We start from the raw sequence: 18761 nt of genomic DNA, 5'->3' as shown, positions 1-18761 counted from the left end.
GGTAGATGTCATGAGAAGCCATGCACATTGTCTTCCAACTGCTTCAAGTTTCTCTGTGAAATAAGCAAGGTCATCAGCTCAGAGTATGAGAAGAGGAGAGGAGAAAGTGTGGAGTTACCTAGGCAAGTGAAAGAATAAAATGTGGTAGGGTTCTCGGTTCCCCTGGGTTATTGATAATGAATTTAAAATGAGCCCATCTAGGAGTGCCTGGGTGGCTCAGTTGGTTAAACATCTGACTCCTGATTTTGGCTCAGGTCATGATTGGTTCAGTTCGTGAGCCCTGCATTGGGCACTGCCCTGATAGCGTAAGCCTGCTTGGGATTCTGTCTCCCTCTCTCTCTCTGCCCCTCCCCTGCTCATTCATTCTCTCTCTCTCTCTCTCTCTCTCTCTCTCTCTCTCTCTCAAAATAAATAAAAATAAACTTAAAAATAATTACAAAATGAGCACATTTGTGGCTGTACAATATGAATCTCTGTTTATGGCCAGCCTCCTAGGTGCTGGCATAGGGAAGATAGCGAGGTAGAGGGCTTTTTTCAGTGGATATTATGGAGGGAAGATTGTGCCAGGGAAATGAGGAAGACTGGAAGTGACACCTTTGCCTGGCATGTGATGCAAGTGAGGACATGGGTGTGGGCTGGGAAGGAGGGACTGTGAACAGGCAGTAGGATGACTGAATTGTGTGTCCTAATGGAATCAGAATTTTAGAGGGAGTGAGCTGAGAAAGGAGGAATTGGCAGTTGAGGGTAAGAATCTTGAAACTGAGGTTATATGTTCCTATCCAGACAGTGCCCCAGAGAGTGGCTTGACCTTAGGTTAACATGGAAGGGGGGTCAGTTTCTTGGGTCTTCTGTTCTATAATTTGGGGCAGGTTGTTTAAATATTCAGTGTTTCAGTTTCCTAATTTGCAAAATGACAATTATAGTAGTTCCTACTTCATACAGTTATAAGAGGATTAAATGAATAAATACATGCAACGTCTTCAACAGTGCCTGGCACATGGTAAACATTTAATAACTGTTGTCTGTTACTATTATCCTTTTTTTTTTTTTTAAACCATTATTTCTAGAACTCTTAGATTGGTGCCAGGGTCCATGGATGGGAACTGAGGAATAGTCCCTGGGGCCAATGACACCTCAGGAGGAGCCAAATGAACCAATAGTGAGACATTGGAATCCACTTTCATTGAAAAATGAGGTCTAATTACAACCCACCCTCCCCCAATCCCATGTAGATTGTTTAGTTTCAGGCCCTTATTTCTGTTGCTGCTGTGACTTAGCTCCATTATGGTGGTTTTACCTGAGGAGCTACAGCTTCTGAGATTCATACCAAGGAGCAAATTAAAATCACATTCTGTTCATGTTGCTTGGAGGTCATGGGATCCGTCTACAGAGGCACTGGGAAAAGCACAAATAACTATCACAACAGTGCTGGATTTCTTAGAACATATGTGCAAATTATGTCGACTCCTCAAACTCCCTAGGAATGAACTGTAGTATCATTTTTTGTGGCTCTGTTGTCCCCTATGGATGGTCAATTCTTTTTATACTACTCCCTTAGATCAAGAGATTGCTTTTTTTTTTTTAACTGACAAAAACTGTGTGTGCTTTTAAAACCTTTTTTGATCTCCAGGAAACATTATTAAATATCATTGTAGCATTCTTAAAATCTCCAAAGAGAATCAGCATTACAGCCAGTGTGAAATAAGATGCAGCCAAGTTTTTATTATTTTATGTTGTCCTTTCTTTATCTAAAAATTTATAGGGCTTGTTGTACCGTTAGAACTCTAGGACTCTCTGAAAGAACAGTTGTCAGATGAAAGGTCGGACTGTGAATTTAATATATATCTTCTGAAGGTTAGGATATTGATTTGCTGGAAAGTGTTAGAGTTTTAAGATCTAATTCCAAGACTGTTACCTAGGAAATTGATGAAATTGAGACATTATCAGCCAAGGTGAATGAAAGACGCTCAGGGCATTTAGCCAAGACTGTCAGAGAGTAAGAAGGAACTTGGGCCTGTCTGTCATTTCTTCCCAGGTCACATAAATGCTGTTATTAGGATTGATAGGACTGAAGAGGTAAGAACACCTAACTGCTCACCTCTTGTACCCTGGCAGAGGGCCAGAGCCAAAGAGGGCTACTGTCTTGACTCCTTAGTGACTGTGTCTTGGGGCTGTAGTCTGTTCGTATTGTCTTGTGTGAGGAAGCTGACAGTAGGAATTAGAAAGAGAGATGGTTCCATTTTGGTTAACTGGTACCATTCTACAAAGGAGGATCTAATCCAGCTTGTGAGGATATACAAATTACAGGATATAAATTTGAAATAGCAGGGTAAGGGGAAAGAAGGGGAAGAAAGTGATAGATTTTTCTAGAGAACGAACTGCTTAAATGTTGAGAGAGAACGAGAGATGAGGCTGTCTCTCCTTCTGACCATTGAGGTAGGCAAGTAGGCTTTACACCAAAGCGCAATTCAGAAAAGCCACTCTCTGCAGCCCAGCGCCACAGTGGACAGTGATCTGCTCTCTGCTCCTCCCTCCCCCCAACCCAGAGCAGATGGAAAGACTGGAAGCACCTTTTCTCTTAGTGGAAGTCCTCTGTGAACGTTGGTTTCTTAGCTGAGTGTTTGTTAGCTATTGGGCAGCGCTGATTTCAATGCCATGCTTAGCTGTAAAGGACTTGGAGGAATACCTTCTATGTTGTCACTTAAAAATGCTTTAAGATTTTAGGGACAGCTGGGTGGCTCAGTTGGTTAAGCGTCCAACTTCAGCTCAGGTCACGATCTCACAGTCCGTGAGTTTGAGCCCCGCATCAGGCTCTGTGCTGACAGCTCAGAGCCTAGAGCCGGCTTTGGATTCTGTGTCTCCCTCTCTCTCTGCTCCTCCCCTACTCGTGCTCTAACTCTGTCTCTCAAAAATAAATAAACGTTAAAAAAATTTTTAAAAATGCTTTTAGATTTTAAAAATGTATTTGCTTTATGAGTTGCTGAGTTGGTAGACATCATCTTTATAAAAAGTTAAGGCTCTGTTCTCCATTTCTGTATTTTGGAAAAGTTTTTTATTCATGAACTGCTATTCAAAGTTTTTCTCTTCAGTGATGCCTTCCTACACTTAACCTGCAGAACTAGTGTTTTTAGTATATAATTTTGTCATCTCATACGTATTCATCTCGTATACATTATTATCTCACTTAGCATATTGTATTGTAATTCTATGTCTTTGTCTCTTGCTAGGTTGTGAGTGCCTCAGGGCTGAGTCTTTGTTACCCCATATGCCCCAGGATAGGGTCTGATATGACATAGAGCACATACAGTGGGTATTCCATAAATGTTGAATGAATAATATCCCAGTTTTAGAGCCTACATATGTTCTGAATGTAGGCCTCAAAACTGGAGTATCGTGTTCATTGGCAAATTCTTGTGCCCTTTTTACTTTTGGGTTATGGGGTAGCCGCCTGATGTCTTTTGTGGTGATCAGACATGTGCTATGTTTGATGGCTTTTTGATAATGAGCCGTGGCAAGGGCCATTATAGTATGACTCCTTGGTTCCAAGGTCATTTCTTTCTCTTGGTTGAGTGTAAGTGGGTTTTACATTTTAAGATGTTAGCTTGTGAAACTGGTGGCTCATGTTTATTATTTATGTTCTGGTGCATTTATCATCGTCTGACCTCTGTAACCCCTGGTTTCCATTTGAATCAAATAAGATTTGTGCACGGCAAGCGCTGGATTGACGCCTAGCATATCTAATGTGCACTGAGCTGATTGAACAGCATTTGACTGTCCTGATACCCTTTTTTTTTTTTTTTTGCTGCAGAATTGTAATTTCTAACTCATCTCAGAAGCTTCATTGTACTTTTTCACCATACAAAATCTGATTGCTCTCAAAGAAGATTTATTTTGAAATTATATAGATTACCATTGATGAGATTTTTGTCATGTTAATGAGTCTTTATTAGATTTAGTTAAAAGCTTCCTGTTTTTTGGGATTTTTTTTTTTTGTGTGTGTGACTTAAAAGCATCCTGGAAGGAAAGCAAAACCAAAAATGAATTAGTTTAAAGAATCTTTTTGTAAAGTTTGTTTTCTTGGGATGATGATGTTAGGAGGAGAGAACAGGAAGCTGTCCTCAAACTTCAGTTTCTTTTTAGTTTCAAGTTGAGATTAGACAGAAAACAGTAAGACCAGTGGCCCATTCCATCCCCTCCTTTCCTGTCCCAAGCACTTGGTAAGGCTTCATGTGTAGATGTGATGTAGGGCTGAAACTAAGACCTCATACTATGTGTGTCTTGAAATCTAGGGAAATGGAGATAGCTTCTAATGGCCAGTAACCCTCAACAACTTCAGGTGGCTGACACCTTGATTTTGGCTTTGGAGCAGAGAAACTTTGCTCCAAGAAATCTAGAACTTGGAGATGATAAATGGACATTGTCATAAGCCTCTAAGTTTGTGATAAGTTGTTATGACAGCAATAGAAACCTAATGCAAGTGTTTATGGTTATTTGTGTGTGTTTTCCTTGGTTTTATCCTCTTTGGAAAAATCCAGGAATAGTCAAAACTTTTTATTAAACATGAATGGCAAGAAACATTCCATCCACCTGTTTCCATGTTATAGGAAGCATCCATAAGTTTATATACTTAGAGGGAAAGGGTCTGCTCTGTGTTCAACACACAGCTTAACATTTGGATTGATTGCACTCTATTTGGATAAATCAGCGTTTCCCTAGGATCCATTATTATAACACCAAAACCATATCTCCTTAGTAGTCACTGTGAGCTCTGAAAGCAGTTAACAGATCCTGGCCTCTGTTCCAAATGCCTTTATTTTAAAAGTGAGTGATTCTACACCTTTAAAAATTGAGAAGTGATAAGGATCAGAATAATGAGAATTGTGTTACAAGTGACTACACTTACATATATTGGTTACTTTACCTTTTAAAAACATTGAAAAACAGTAATTGCTGTATGAGTGGAAAATCGTGAAGATGATACATACAGGGGATAGAGTTCAGTACTGTAATAAAATCATAATAATATGACTATGACATACATTTAGTGTGAATAATTGTTCTAGGAATAAGAGGTGAAGGGGTTGTATAAGATATTACAATTACACTGTATACTTACTGCTATTATTGTACAACAGATCAGGTACTTCTCCCCTCAGTGAAGGGGCAGGGAAAGGGGAACCCGGCAGGAAGATTCTCTTGGATCCTCCTGTGACCTGTGATTCCTGACCCAGAGGTGTCAGGAAAGTGTGAATGTTTTCACCATGGTAAACACAAAAGTGCTGGGAATAAAGTGGCTCAAGGTGAACCAGCTCCTACTCCCTGTTGTGAGAATTGCCTCTACATTGAGGAATGTGTGAAAATGGAAACTGGTCAGTTTGGCCCTTGGGACCTCCAACCCTTGACCCGCAGGGCACCGGAAGCCCTTCTGCTGTGCACTTCTATGGGAGACCCCCATGCTCCCCCCTGTGCTTTATTGCTTCTCCCTTGCTGTTCCCCCACATGGAGGGGCAGGGATAGAGGATTGTTCCTTTTTTTTCTTTTTTTTTAAGTGATTTTATTTCACAAAAGTAAGATTTAAGGAAGGCCTCTCACCAGGGCCAAAAATTCTCCTATTACTATCTAAATTTCTGTTCCTCAAAGATTAACTTGAATTCATAAACAAGTACCTTAGACTGGCTAAAGACATTTAATAAGAATTTGACCCTCAGACCTTAATAATAATCATCACTAGTATGTGCTGCATATTTAGTATGAACCAGGGACTATTCTAAAAACTTTAGGAATTCATGTATTTAATCCTCACAGCAAGCCTATGAAGAATGTTTGGAGAAGTCAAGTAACTTGTTCCAGGTTCCATGGTGATGATGAAGGAAGAGCCAGGACCAAATCCAGCTGGGTCTGCTCTGGGACTCGGACCCTCAGCCACTGTGCTGAGTTGCCTTTCCTGGATACTTGATAAGGATTTGATTTAATTTGTTTGCTTTCTTCCTAATATCTAGCAGTACTACCTGTAAGGGATGGGACCGCAAGTGAAGAGGGTGAGGGCATTTGAAGGAGAAATGGCTGTAGGGCGGTTGTGATGGGACTTTGGGAAGAGACTTGGGGAGCATTCTCTGCAGCCATTGTTTTCCTGCTCATCAGCATCTTGAAATTACTGACCTTATAATCAGCACGAGAACTTAACCAAGAACCTACAACTACTGTTTCTCTTCTCTGCTCCTCTCTGAACATCAACATCATTTTTCTTTTAGTGTTCTAGCCACAGAAAGCTCTTAAGTATATTTCTGTATATATGTAATAAGTTAAATATTTATTAAGCATTTAAATTTCATTTCAAATAACACTTGACAAATATTCTTAAAGTGAAGGCCAATGAAAAACAACTAATGTCTATAATCACCCTTTTTTTCCCCCTCACAGTATTGGCTGGATCCTGCAAAAACCCTTGCTGAACACAAAGAACTAATCAACAGTAGGTATTTAATGTTAATTTTTTTAAGGGGTGCCTTGAAAATGATATAATGTCTGTGATTAGTTGGATGCAGAGATATGCTTTAGTGCTACAGGAATGAGTACTAGTACTCGAGTACCAGAATATGGAAATGGGTGTTGTGTGCATTGCCAGACTCTGACTCCAAACCCCGATTAAATTTTTGGTTATAAAGAAACTGAGTGGATCTAAATATTGAATTTGGCTTGGGTATGCCTGTGCTTGACTTGTCAGTGATTTTTAAAATTTTCTTGTCTTTAAAATTTCACGTTAAAACGCAGAGAGGCATTGATGTGGAAGAAAAGGTGGACATCTGACCTTCTCAAGAGCTTGAGTTTCTTGGGTTAAGGAGTGGTTTTGTCATACACACTCTTATTTGCTGAGGCAGTAATTAAGGACTGCCCTTATGTCCTGAAAGATTTCTATGACTGCAGAAAGGATCCATCTGTTTATAGGAGCTACCTTTTAGTTTTAGCAATATGAATCTTATTAGGTAACTGAGAGTATAATTAAGGTTATACTCCATAACACAGATTTTTATTTATAAAAGTATATGCCCGCGTGCACGTACATGCGATCCTTAAGTATGTGAAAGGGTAGTTATATTTTAATTATCCTTTTAAAAATATGATAAAATATATAACATAACATGTACCATGTTAACCACTTTTGAGTGGCATTAAATACATTCATTGTGCAACCATTACTACTTTCTCCAAAAATTTTCCATCATCCCAAACTGAAACTTTGTACTCATTAAACTATTTTGCTTTAATGTGAAAATTATTTCTAATAAGATGTAGTAGATTCGTTGGGCCTGTATGACCCCCCATTCTGAATCTGTACTTCATGTGTTTATATAATGGCTTATTCATGGTGATAAAATTGGTCGCTTCACGGACCTGAAGGGCAGGAACAAAGCTGTGCCTCAGAAAGGAACTGGAAACTAGGAATTGCAAAACTATCAGGAACTCAGCAAGTACTGTTTCTCTGAACATCAGCATCATTTTTGTTTCTCTCTGTTTATCCATGTCTATGGGGGAAGCCTCCACAGTTTCCAGGTTGCAGCTGTAGCCACAGGCAGACTTGACTGGCTGTCTCTGAATGCAGGTCCCAGTTCTATGGGAGGGTACATCTGACTAGCCCAGTTTGAGTCAGGAACTCACCTCAGTCTATTCGGCCATGTCTGGGCTTCTTCAAGGTCAATACAAACATAGCTGCTAGGGGGCATTCTGGATGAGATTGGGCAATGGTTTCAGAAACGGGGGCTTGGGGCCAGCCTGTGGGGGTGAGAAAGAACCCTCAAAATATATACCTTAGGTATCACCAAGTTCTGCCTACTCAGCCTACGCAGGAGTTGTAATTCATAAGGGGTTCATGACTTGCCATGGGTGAGAAGCTAGTTGGTAGCAGAAGTCTTCTGATTTCCAGTGCTTCTGTATTTCTAGTCCTCTTCCTGAATGAGCTGCCTACTAAAGGCCAAGAGGGGAGGGATGAAGATGCAAGGAGTGAGCTATGAATGCAGGCAACTTCCATGAGGTATCTGCATATAAATGGTGGGAGTGCCAATTTAAAAAGTGCCATCCTTCAGGATGTAGAAATCTGTACTTCCCTCCAAAATTCAGGTATAGTAATAAATATAGTAAATCTATCTTTTTGAACCAAATACTTAAAATAAATACCAGTTTAAAAATTAGAAAAATGTCAGGAATGATTATTTTAAAACAAACTCACAGGGTTTTTATTAATAAGTTGAGATTTCTATCCAAGTGGTGAAGAAAAGTGTAAATTATTTAGGGTACACTATTAGTGTTCCTAAGTACATTTGAAGTATTTATTTCTTCACATGGTATGAAATATTCTTTTTAAATATCTATAATCTGTATAATTGCTTTTTAATCCGAAATAAATATCTTCCTATCAAAAATTTGATGCATAGTAAGAATAAAACACTGATAGTAAAGGAAGATGATATAACTAAAGAATACATAATCTTTATATTTCATCTCATGAAATAATTTGATAATTAATGAAGGAAAATGGCTGTCATGCCTCAAGTAGATCAGTCAGAAAAAATGTCTGTAATAATGATGGAGTATTTGCTAATTACCAGGATTCTCATGGGTGAGTTTTGATTTTTCTTGATATTTCTTGATTTTTCTCCTTCTCATTGAAGACTTACTATTATTAAAGGCCTTGAAATTAGTCACCAAAGGTATAGTAGAGGATTTCCATTTTCTGGCTCATGTATTTTTTGCTAAACTAAACAATATTAACTTACTTTACATGAATATTTCTTAAAGGTAGATTCTGTTGAAAGAGATTCAAGATAATATTAACTTAGGAGTTTTCTTCATCAGTGCCTAGTATTTATAGTCAGTCTTAGAACAGGAAGCCAAAAAATATCTGATCAGATGTATCCTTGCTCCAGAGTGTCCATTTCCATAGCCTTAGATTGATCTATAAAACAGTGATGTGTGTGAAAGTATTTGCTTACTCTGAAGGTATTATAATTCTTTTCCCTGAGAGGCTATAAGGAATAGTGGCCATAAAGCACTGAACTCTAGGTATTAGCAAACTTGGTTCTCAACCTTGTGATCTTGGCCATGTTGTTTACCACTTTGGATATTTACCTGTCTTCCCTATGTTACCAGGTGGTTTTGCAAAATCACATGCTTACGAAATATTTTTATACATTATCAAATGCAGTCAAATAGTAGTGATGCCTTATATTTAGAACACAAACCATTTTATATGCAAGTGGGAAATAGCTGATTTGAGCCAAAAGTCCTTAAAGAAAATTTGCCAAAACTGAATGTTTTTAATTGTGTATTTTTTGAACTTCTGCTTAACTGCTCATCATTAAGCACGTTTGAAGCGGCGAGGCTTGGTCAGTAGGGTGTAATCTGTCACGTTGCAGAGAATAAAAGCAACTCTGGAATCTGGACAGGGCCTTCTTCCCTTTGTGCACTGTCTCCACAGCATCTGTGCTCCTCCCGGCCCCTAGATCCCAGCCCCCCGTGGCCTGCAGGCACAAGCGGACCCATCTGCTCAGCAACACAGAGCTGACTGACAGAGATGGATCAGCAGACGGTGGACTTCCTGGTTCTTCTAAATATTTAATAATCTGTGCCTCCCTGACATCGATGTTCAGGGGTAAAGGTGTATTTGTCAGAAATATAAACATAGTGATTAAGTGATCATAGAAATTAAACATATGGAATCAACTCTAATGCTAAAAAATTATAACAAAAAATTTTTAAATTCAGTTTTTAAAAAAGCTCTAGCTTAAGGAACACCTTGTCCAGAAAGGCATAGATGAGGGGAGGGGAGCAAGGCCCTACTGTCGGTTAACTTCTGTATGCCAGGAACAGGGCTTCCACAGACACAGCACATGTGTGTCATGATAACAATAAATAATAACAAAATTTGTATATTAAAAATGCATTATGACTTTATGATCTGTTCAGCTTAACTTCCTTTCCCCAGCCTCTAAATTCGTCCCTTTTTTTTTTTACTCAGTAAAAATGAAAATAGACTGGGGTTACTTTGTGTCAGTTACACACTGTCAGAGACTTGGGGTCACAATATGTAAGTGGAAATATTTTTACTGACATGTATACTTGACATCCTTTTTTGTGTGGGAGAGCTTTTGTTGAAGAAAAAAATTAGAAATTATGACCACTGATTAATATACCAGGTAAGAAATACATTTTAAAACAGATTTAATATAAGATCTAGTTACTACACTGCACAGAAGTTTTGGAAACAGCACAGGTTAGATTCAGACCCTCTGAAACAGAAATATGTCTAGTGAGAGCATAATATGATGTTTTTGGCACCCAGGGGTCTTGTGTTCTCTTGCACAATATGAATGCTGAATTATATTTTATGTTTCCCCATGTAAGTACAATTCCAGCTTTATTCCACATATATATATTTGTGCACATTGTTTTTTTTTTTTTTTTTTTTTTTTTGCTATTTCTGTACATTGTTCTTCTGTGTGTAGTAAATGACTGAGATGAGAAATGTCTTCTTAAATATATAAGAACACATTCTCAGGGGTGCCTGGGTGGGTTGGGTGTCTGACTCTTGATTTCAGCTCAGGTCTTGATCCCAGGGTCATGAGATTGAGCCCTGCATCAGGCTCCGTGCTAAGTGCGGAGCCTGCTTGAGATTCTGTCTCTCCCCCTCACTCTGCCCCTCCCCTGCTTGCTCTCTCTCTCTCTCTCTCTCTCTCTCAAAAAAAAAATTTTTTTAATAAATAAATAAAATTAAAAAACCCACATTCTTAGATTCAGAAAAGTTTAGGAATGAGACAAATATTGCTTATAATCCTACCACATAGCCTCACTGATGATCTTTTTTTTTTTTTTAAAGGTTAGAGATACATATGGAAAGAAAATTATTAGTTTTTCTAAGAGTGGAATTTAAATGTTCTCACACACAAATAAAAAAAAGTAAATATGTAAATATGTGAAGGACAAATGTGTTATAGGCGAATCCTTTCATAATGTTTACATATAGCAAATCATCACATTGCACATTTTAAATGTGTTGCAATTTAATTTGTCAGTTATACCTCATGAAAGCTGTGGAAAAAAAGTTTCCAGTTCTGCTTCTCAAAGTTTGCCAGTGTCTTTTCTTGTGTATTCTTCTAGGGTGGAATACATATTTTCATAGATAATTTCTTCTTCACAAAAGGGATATTTCTGCCATCAGAAATAGATTAGAAATCTTTCCCAGTCAGCACATGGAGTTCTCCCTCTGCCCATTTAAACAGTTGCAAGGTGCCATATATACTTCCTGTGGTTGACATAAACAGTCCACCTGCTGCTAAGCATTTAAGTTTGGATACTATATCCGTTTATTTGTATCAGCTTTTTACAGATGCATATTTTTGTACTTTTTGCAATAGTAATAGGTGGGTGGTTTAAAAACCATTTGTTTTATCATTAACTTTTCTTCATTATGAAGAAAAATACATGTATGTTGTAGAAAATGTAAAAATGGGAAAATTATGAATAAATAAAAACTGTGCATAACCTCCCTAACCATAGATAAGAACTGGTAACATTCTGATATATTTGATCTTCTCTTTTTTTCCTGTGTTCATGAACACATAGATGTGTACCTACTTAGATACCAATAGTTGTCCTACTGTTACATAATTCTCAATCCTATTTTTTATTTTATATTTTCTTGGGTGTTTAAAAGTTCTTAGTATAATTTTTTTAAGTTTATTTATTTCTAGAGAGAGTGAGCAAGTGTGTGCATGGGGCAGGGGCAGAGAAAGGGAGAGAGAGAATCCCAAGCAGTCTCTGCACTGTCAGCGCAGAGCCTGGTGTGGGGCTTGATTCCAGGAACCACAAGATAATGGCTTGAGCTGAAATCAAGTCAGACGCTGAGCTGACTGAGCCCCCGGGGGGGCCCCATGAGTGTAATTTTTAAAACAACTTTATTGAGGTACCTTTAACATATAAAAATTATGTAAATTTAAGGTGCGCAGTTGAATGTTTCAATATATGAGCCGGGCAAGGTGGCACCCGCCTGTAGTCCCAGCTACTCAGGAGGCTGAGGCAGGAGGATTGCTTGAGCCGAGGAGTTCTGGGCTGTAGTGCACTATGCCCACTGGGTGTCCGCACTAAGTTCGGCATCAATATGGTGACCTCCCGGGAGCACGGGACCACCAGGTTGCCTAAGGAGGGGTGAACCAACCCAGGTCAGAAACGGAGCAGGTCAAAACTCCCGTGCTGATCAATATATGTATATATCATAAAAAGATCATCACAATCAAGTTAAATAACTTATCTGTCACCTCTGCATAATTGCGTGCATGCGTGTATGTGTGTGTGTGTGTGTGTGTGTGTGTTTGCATGTTATCATTAACTGTAGACACCATGCTGTTCATTAGATCCCCAGAACTCATTCATCTAGCATAACTGAAACTTTGTACCCTTTGGCCAACATCTCCTCATTTCTCCCTCCCAGATTCCCTGGCAACCACCATTTTACTCTCTGCATCTATGTATGTGACTATTTTAGATTCCATATATAAGTGAGATCAGGCAGTATTAGTTTTTCTCTGTGTCTGGCTTATTTCACCTTGCATAGTGTTCTGCAGGTTCATCCATGTTGTCTCAAATGAGAAGGCTTCTTTCTTTTTTATGGCTGAATAATATTCCTGTGTGTGTGTGTGTGTGATGTGATGTGATGTGATGTGATATATATAGATAGTATCCATTAGTTCACTGATGGACACTTACATTGCTTCCATATCTTAGCTATTATGATTAATGCTGCAATGAAGATGGGAGAGCACATACATCCCCGAGATCGTCATTTCATTTCCTTTGGATAAATACACAGTAGTGGGATTGCTGGATCATGTTATAATTCTCTTTTTAATTTTCTGAGGATTTACATACTGTTTTCCATAATGGCTGAACCAATTTACATTCCTAGCAACAGTATACAAGGGTTCCCTTTTGTCCATATCCTCACCAACACTTTTGTCCTATTGCTAATTGCCATTCTTATAGGCATCTGGTGATATCTCATGGTTTTGATTTGCATTTCCCTGATGATTAGTGATGTTGAGTATCTTTTCATGTGTCTGTTGGGCATTTGTATGTCTTCTTTAGAAAAATGTCTATTCTGGTCCTTTGCCCATTTTTAAATTGGGTGGTTTGTTTTTTGCTATTGACTTGTAGGGGTTCCTCATGTATTTTGGGTATTAACCCCTTATTGAATATGCAGTTTGCAAATATTTTTGGTGAGTGTAATTTTTAATAGTTGTATGATATTACACTTCTACTTTGACTAATTTTTAATATGAAATTTAACTTTTCTTATTTTAGCTGGACCTCCATATACTTTGTATTTTGGTATTAAATTCTATGCTGAAGATCCGTGTAAGCTTAAAGAAGAAATAACCAGGTATAGTATTGACTTTGCTTTTGAACAATTCATGTATGGCATATACAGAGGGCTTTATTTCATACAAACTGGGGTCAAACATTTGGATGTGTGTCTACCTTGTTTTGTAATGCATCTCCACTGAGAGTTAAATTTAAACTAGCATTGCATGAGGAAGATCAGTGTCTGATGATAGATGTGTGTGAACAATGGCATGAACCCGGGTGACATGATGATAGATTTTGCATCTGCTGTGATGGGATATTTCTGTATCATTATTGTGAAGACTGCATTTGGCCTTTGTAGTCAGTAGCCGTTTGAACTGTGTAAAAGAAGGATATTTTGATACTCCGTTTGCATATGTAAATACAAATTTGAAGAGCCAGTTATTTCTCTTTATTTGGTTATAGCTTAAATGTGAGTTGTCCAGGGCTTTTGTTTATCTCCACAGGAAATGAAAAGATAATTGCTTTCAGTATAAAGGACAAAAACAACAACAACAACAGCAGGGTTTCACAGTGTATTCTTTCACCTTTGTCATCAAATATTTTATTTCAGTTATGGCAGAATTTCCAGTTGGTATTGATTATATTATTAAAAATAGTCCATGCCAACATTTGAAAGTGGCTTATAAAGAGCAGGCAGTAGTGTTAGGTTTTCACTGAACTCCACTAGACTGTATGTGGTAGCAAACAAAAGCATTTTCCCTGACTTAACTCTAAGTGGTCAGCTTTCTTAGTGAACCCGTATCACTGGCTCAAGGAAAGCTGAATGCGTTGTTCAAAACCTTGGAAATTGTGTCTTTGATAACGAAGGTGGTCTGTGGTTTTGTTCCTATTCCATCCTTTCGTGGTTTTCCTTAGATTCTTTTGTCTTGATTCTGGACTGCACTCAGAAGAGTGAGAAAAGAGGAGGCGAAGTGGACCTTTCCTGTGCTTCTCTGGAGTGCTGTAATTAGGCCTCATTTTTAGAACTGTGCCAAGCTTCATTCACATCTTCCATCTCCACTTTATAAAGGACCACTTTTAAAGGAGGGCTGTCCTGTGAGGCCTTCCAGGAGCACACCTCTATGGGGGAAGGGCCGTTGTGTTGGGAAGGAATTAAGGAGAGGGGTCATATTTACATTAGAGCTTTGTGAATAATGTTTGCAGTTGAGGGATTTCTGAGTTATGGGCTCATGGGGAAACTGAGTCCAAGTGGTAAACACACACAAAGGCACACACACACCCATGTTTGTAACTTATTAGGAAATTGCAAGGAAATAACATTTTATGAAAATACCAGGAAAGTCCTTCATTTTGAGGTTGTCAGTAACTTCTCTGTGCCTCACTTTCCTCAACTGTAAATTTGGAGATCTACCTGTCTCATAAGGTTTTGTAAGCATGAAATGGTGTACTAAAAATAATGTAAAGCTTGTGTTAGTTGGCTGCGTTTGGTCAGCAAGTGCTTGATAAATGGTAGCACTTACTATTTCATTCTCTCCTCGCTCCAGCAGGCCAGTGGAGTTACATCTTGAGTGAGGGTTGGGTTCCAAAAGATACTCGATTTATTATTCATAAGGAGAGAAATGGGTGTTTTAGAATGCATTATTTTAAACCTGTTCACCTAATATTAGGAACAGAAATTTCCCTTCAGAATCCACTACCAGCTCGTGAGCAGAATGTACAGATTTGTGGGTAACGTACAACCTCACGACATATTCCCTGCAATCTTCTTTTCCTCACATATTAGACCAGATCATGTAGCTAAGAACCAGATTACAGAGTTGGCTTCCAGCTAGTAGCCATGACCTAAAATAATTTATTTTTATTGCCCAGAGCATATAGTTGAGCTTAGGTAAGTTTAATATGACTCAATATGATATCACTACATACTGATTTTTAGAATGTCCTGAAGATTAAGTCATTAATTTGCATGAATAGGTTCATTTAAATGGATAGGCATCATGGACCTTACAAAGGGAGTCAATTGCATGAGATGATTTTGGCAAAAGTGAAACTAAAACCCAAACCCCAAATCTCCCAATATATGCTATTAAAGGAAAAGTATACTTAGGTCAGCATTTGCAAGTTGAACATTTATCTTGCTTCAATTCTCTGGAAAACTCTTCCAGCCTACTGTGTATTGGCTCTTGGGTTGTTCGTAAGTTTTGACATGAAAATTAATGCTATCTAAAGTCTCTTCTCTTCATCGGCTCTTTAGATAATTTGTGTCCTCATGGTACCTGTTAAGCTTATTTTTAATCCTGATTCAAAATATTACAACAGCCTTCCACATATTCTGGATCATTTATAGCTCTGTATCCCCTGCACACTTGATAAGCATAACACACATTTTGGTTAAGAAGACAGGCTTTGGAATTAGATAGGCTGAGGTTTGCGTCCTTGCTCTGCCACTCACTAACTGTAAATTTGAGAAAACTATGTAACCTTTTAAAGTCTCCGTTTTCTCATCTGCAAAAACGAATTAAAGTATTTTTTCAAGAAGACAATGAAAGGAATATATAAGATGATACACAGGCCAAGTACTGACCCTAACACAAAAATATAATGTTCCATAGATGATAGGGGTAGTTGAAGTAAAAATAATGATAAGTACTTTATGTTTTCAAATTATTGATTAAGAAATTAGGGAGGAAAAGACCAGCTTGGATTGGAGCCCTGAGATGGGTCTTCCAGCTTAAAGTCAGTCCACTAGTCACAACTTTCTGGGTATAGTTGTTCATTTAATTATGAATCCTCCTACGTCTGCCCTCTTGCCTACATTTCTTGAATTTGTGTGTAAGGACAGAACTCACTCATTCAGCTACCATCATTTAATAACTACATGGAGCACTGTGTCCAGTGCCCTCAGTACCAAGGAGATTCAGTAGTGACCCAAGAGAGAATTTCAGTCTTGCAGAGAGGGAGGACAGAGAGACTGTCTACTGCTTTGCTGGACGACCCTATCTGTGATGTCGCTGGAAGCTTTCTGAACCTTCAAGGATCTAAGAACAGTTTCTAAAAAAGAAAACAATGTTCCAAATGACTCGTTCATAATGGACACTCTTTAACTTCTAAACATAGGTATTTGGGGGCGCCTAGGTGGCTCAGTCGGTTGAGCGTCCGGCTTCGGCTCAGGTCATGATCTCATGGTTTGTGAGTTCGAGCCCCGTGTCGGGTTCTGTGCTGACAGCTCTGAGCCTGGAGCCTATTTCGGAATCTGTGTCTCCCTCTTTCTGCTCTTCCCCTGCTTGTGCTCTCTCTGTTTCTCTCTCTCGAAAATAAACATTAAAAATTTTTTTTAACATAGGTATTTGATTTTTTAATTTTGTTTTGTAATGTTTTAGAGCAGCCTTTGGAGACTGACATTAAGCTTATTTTTTTTAATTTTATTATTTTAATATGGAAATTCCTATTTTTCACTTTGTGAAGATTAGTTTGTTTTGGCTTCTTTACCAGCTGAATGGCCTGCAGCTACATGTTCATGTCCAGAGTTTCTGTCTCCTCTAAGTGAGGATAAGGGTTTTCGATACAACACAGTTGAGACAAGGGTCACATTTTGGGATGGATGCAAAAGAAATCTGTGAACCTTAAAGGATTATACAAATGTAAGGTGATATTATTGCTACTTGTTCCTGTATTGTAATCATCAGTTTTATACTTTTGAGATGAAAGTGTTATTCCTGATTTTGCCACTTTTTCTTGAGAATCAATGTGTGCTTCCTCTACTATTTTTCTCCTTATTAAGCAATACATGCCATTTTCCCCTGCAATGTTCAATATTTTGTGTATCATAAACATTTCCCTCTGTCCTTCACAGTGAAGTTTTATCTGAAATGATTAGGCTCCTATCACATGCTAGGTTCCCTCTGTGTGGGAGGCAGAAAACAATCCTGCTTCCCTGTAGGTAGCTACTCTCCTCTTAGATTCTTCAGTGTCAAATTTACCTGGCACTGAAATCAGACTTCTCCCTGTCCCCAGATTGCTGTTTTCTCACCGGGTCCTAAGTCGCTGGAAGGGGCGCTTCAGGCGTGTTGGTGTAAGCATCTTTGGCCACTGAATTTCAGGGAACCTTGTGTTTGGGTTCTGGAAAGAATGGGGTGTCTCTGCCCCTTCTTGAAGCAAACCTTTGATACTTGCTAAATTGTTAATGGTGCTCAACAGCTTGTACATCGTTGGTGTCAGCTCAGCTCTTTGCAGTGAATGTCAGATAAGCAGAAAACCGTGAAGCCGATATTTTAAGCCCTTCACTTGTGTTGTACTGGGTGTAGTGGGGTAACTGTGGACAGGGTGGAAGACCCAGCTTTTTTACCCCAGGGCTCATGATCTAGCTTGGAAGACAGTGTGTGTACACCAAGATATAAATTTACATGAAAATATAACCAATACCTGCTTTAAGAAGCCTCTTTGCACCAGAATGCCTGGAAAGCTTCCTTATTAAGTGGATCATCTTTAATGAGTGTTCTATTTTTCTCCAATAGGGGTATAGTATAACCAGGGTCACAGTAGAGTTGATCATCAAAACCCTCACACTTTGGAGAATGATGAGAAGAGCTGTTAATAGTTATACATGTATAACAGGCATAAAGAAGATCTGTCCTAGGCAAACTGGCATGCAGTTTCCCCCTAATTAAAACCACAGATAAAAAGGATTCAAGCATCCAATCATAGCCTGAAGCAGAGTAACAGAGGGAAAGACTCACCAACTCTAAATTTGTGATTTAAATAAAATATTAAATGTACACTAAGTCCCATAAAATCGACAAAATAAGTTATATGCAGTTAGTTAAAAATAGGCCCTGACATAATGATAAAATATTTGTTTAGTATATGAAAATATGATTCTACTGTCTCATGAATTTGTCTTATAAAAAACTGATATGATGCTTGCTGTGATAAAGATTAAGCAAATTCTTAATTAAAAATAGTTTACTTGTCTTTTGATTTTAGTGGATTTTTCTTTAATGCAATGACTTAAAGATCTGTGGTATCTTTAAAAGGCAGGCTGTCCAGAGAAGTTTGAACAGATGTCCTTTTTTCTTTTTCTTTGTGAATTTCTCAGAGACAGCAAAGAGTGTTCAGTTTTTTCCATTTCAGCCATCTGTCTACCTATTCATTTGTATATCTATCCATCAAGTCAACATTTATTGAGCAATTACTATGTGCCAGACCTATATACTGAGACTACAGTCACTGATGGGATATGGTCCATTTCTTTGTATCTGTTTGTCTTTCTCTCAGTTTCAGTTCTTTGTGTTTTCATCCCCCTCTGTTTCTCTTTCCTTTTCTCTTTGAAGCAAACTCTTGTGGGATTAGGTTCCTCTGTTTCTGTATTTGGCAAGCGATTTGACTGTTCAGTCAGATGTTATAAA

The 18761-nt window shown here is 38.4% G+C and overlaps 1 protein-coding gene across 2 annotated transcripts in view; it reads left to right on the top strand.

The window, feature by feature from the left end:
• The window catches only part of EPB41L4A (erythrocyte membrane protein band 4.1 like 4A), a 253070-nt gene that overhangs the window by 131614 nt on the left and 102695 nt on the right, over positions 1 to 18761 (top strand). For both annotated transcript variants that reach the window (XM_042945193.1, XM_042945184.1), the window contains exons 4-5: positions 6421 to 6472; positions 13351 to 13429. In XM_042945193.1, the coding sequence (XP_042801127.1) occupies positions 6421 to 6472; positions 13351 to 13429 (131 nt within the window). The remainder of the gene's footprint in view (positions 1 to 6420; positions 6473 to 13350; positions 13430 to 18761) is intronic.

Source organism: Panthera leo, chromosome A1 (genome assembly GCF_018350215.1).
Source record: "Panthera leo isolate Ple1 chromosome A1, P.leo_Ple1_pat1.1, whole genome shotgun sequence".
In the NCBI taxonomy this organism is placed as follows: domain Eukaryota; kingdom Metazoa; phylum Chordata; class Mammalia; order Carnivora; family Felidae; genus Panthera; species Panthera leo.
Note: the sequence above shows the minus strand (reverse complement) of the source record. Positions and strands in the feature narration are given on the sequence as shown.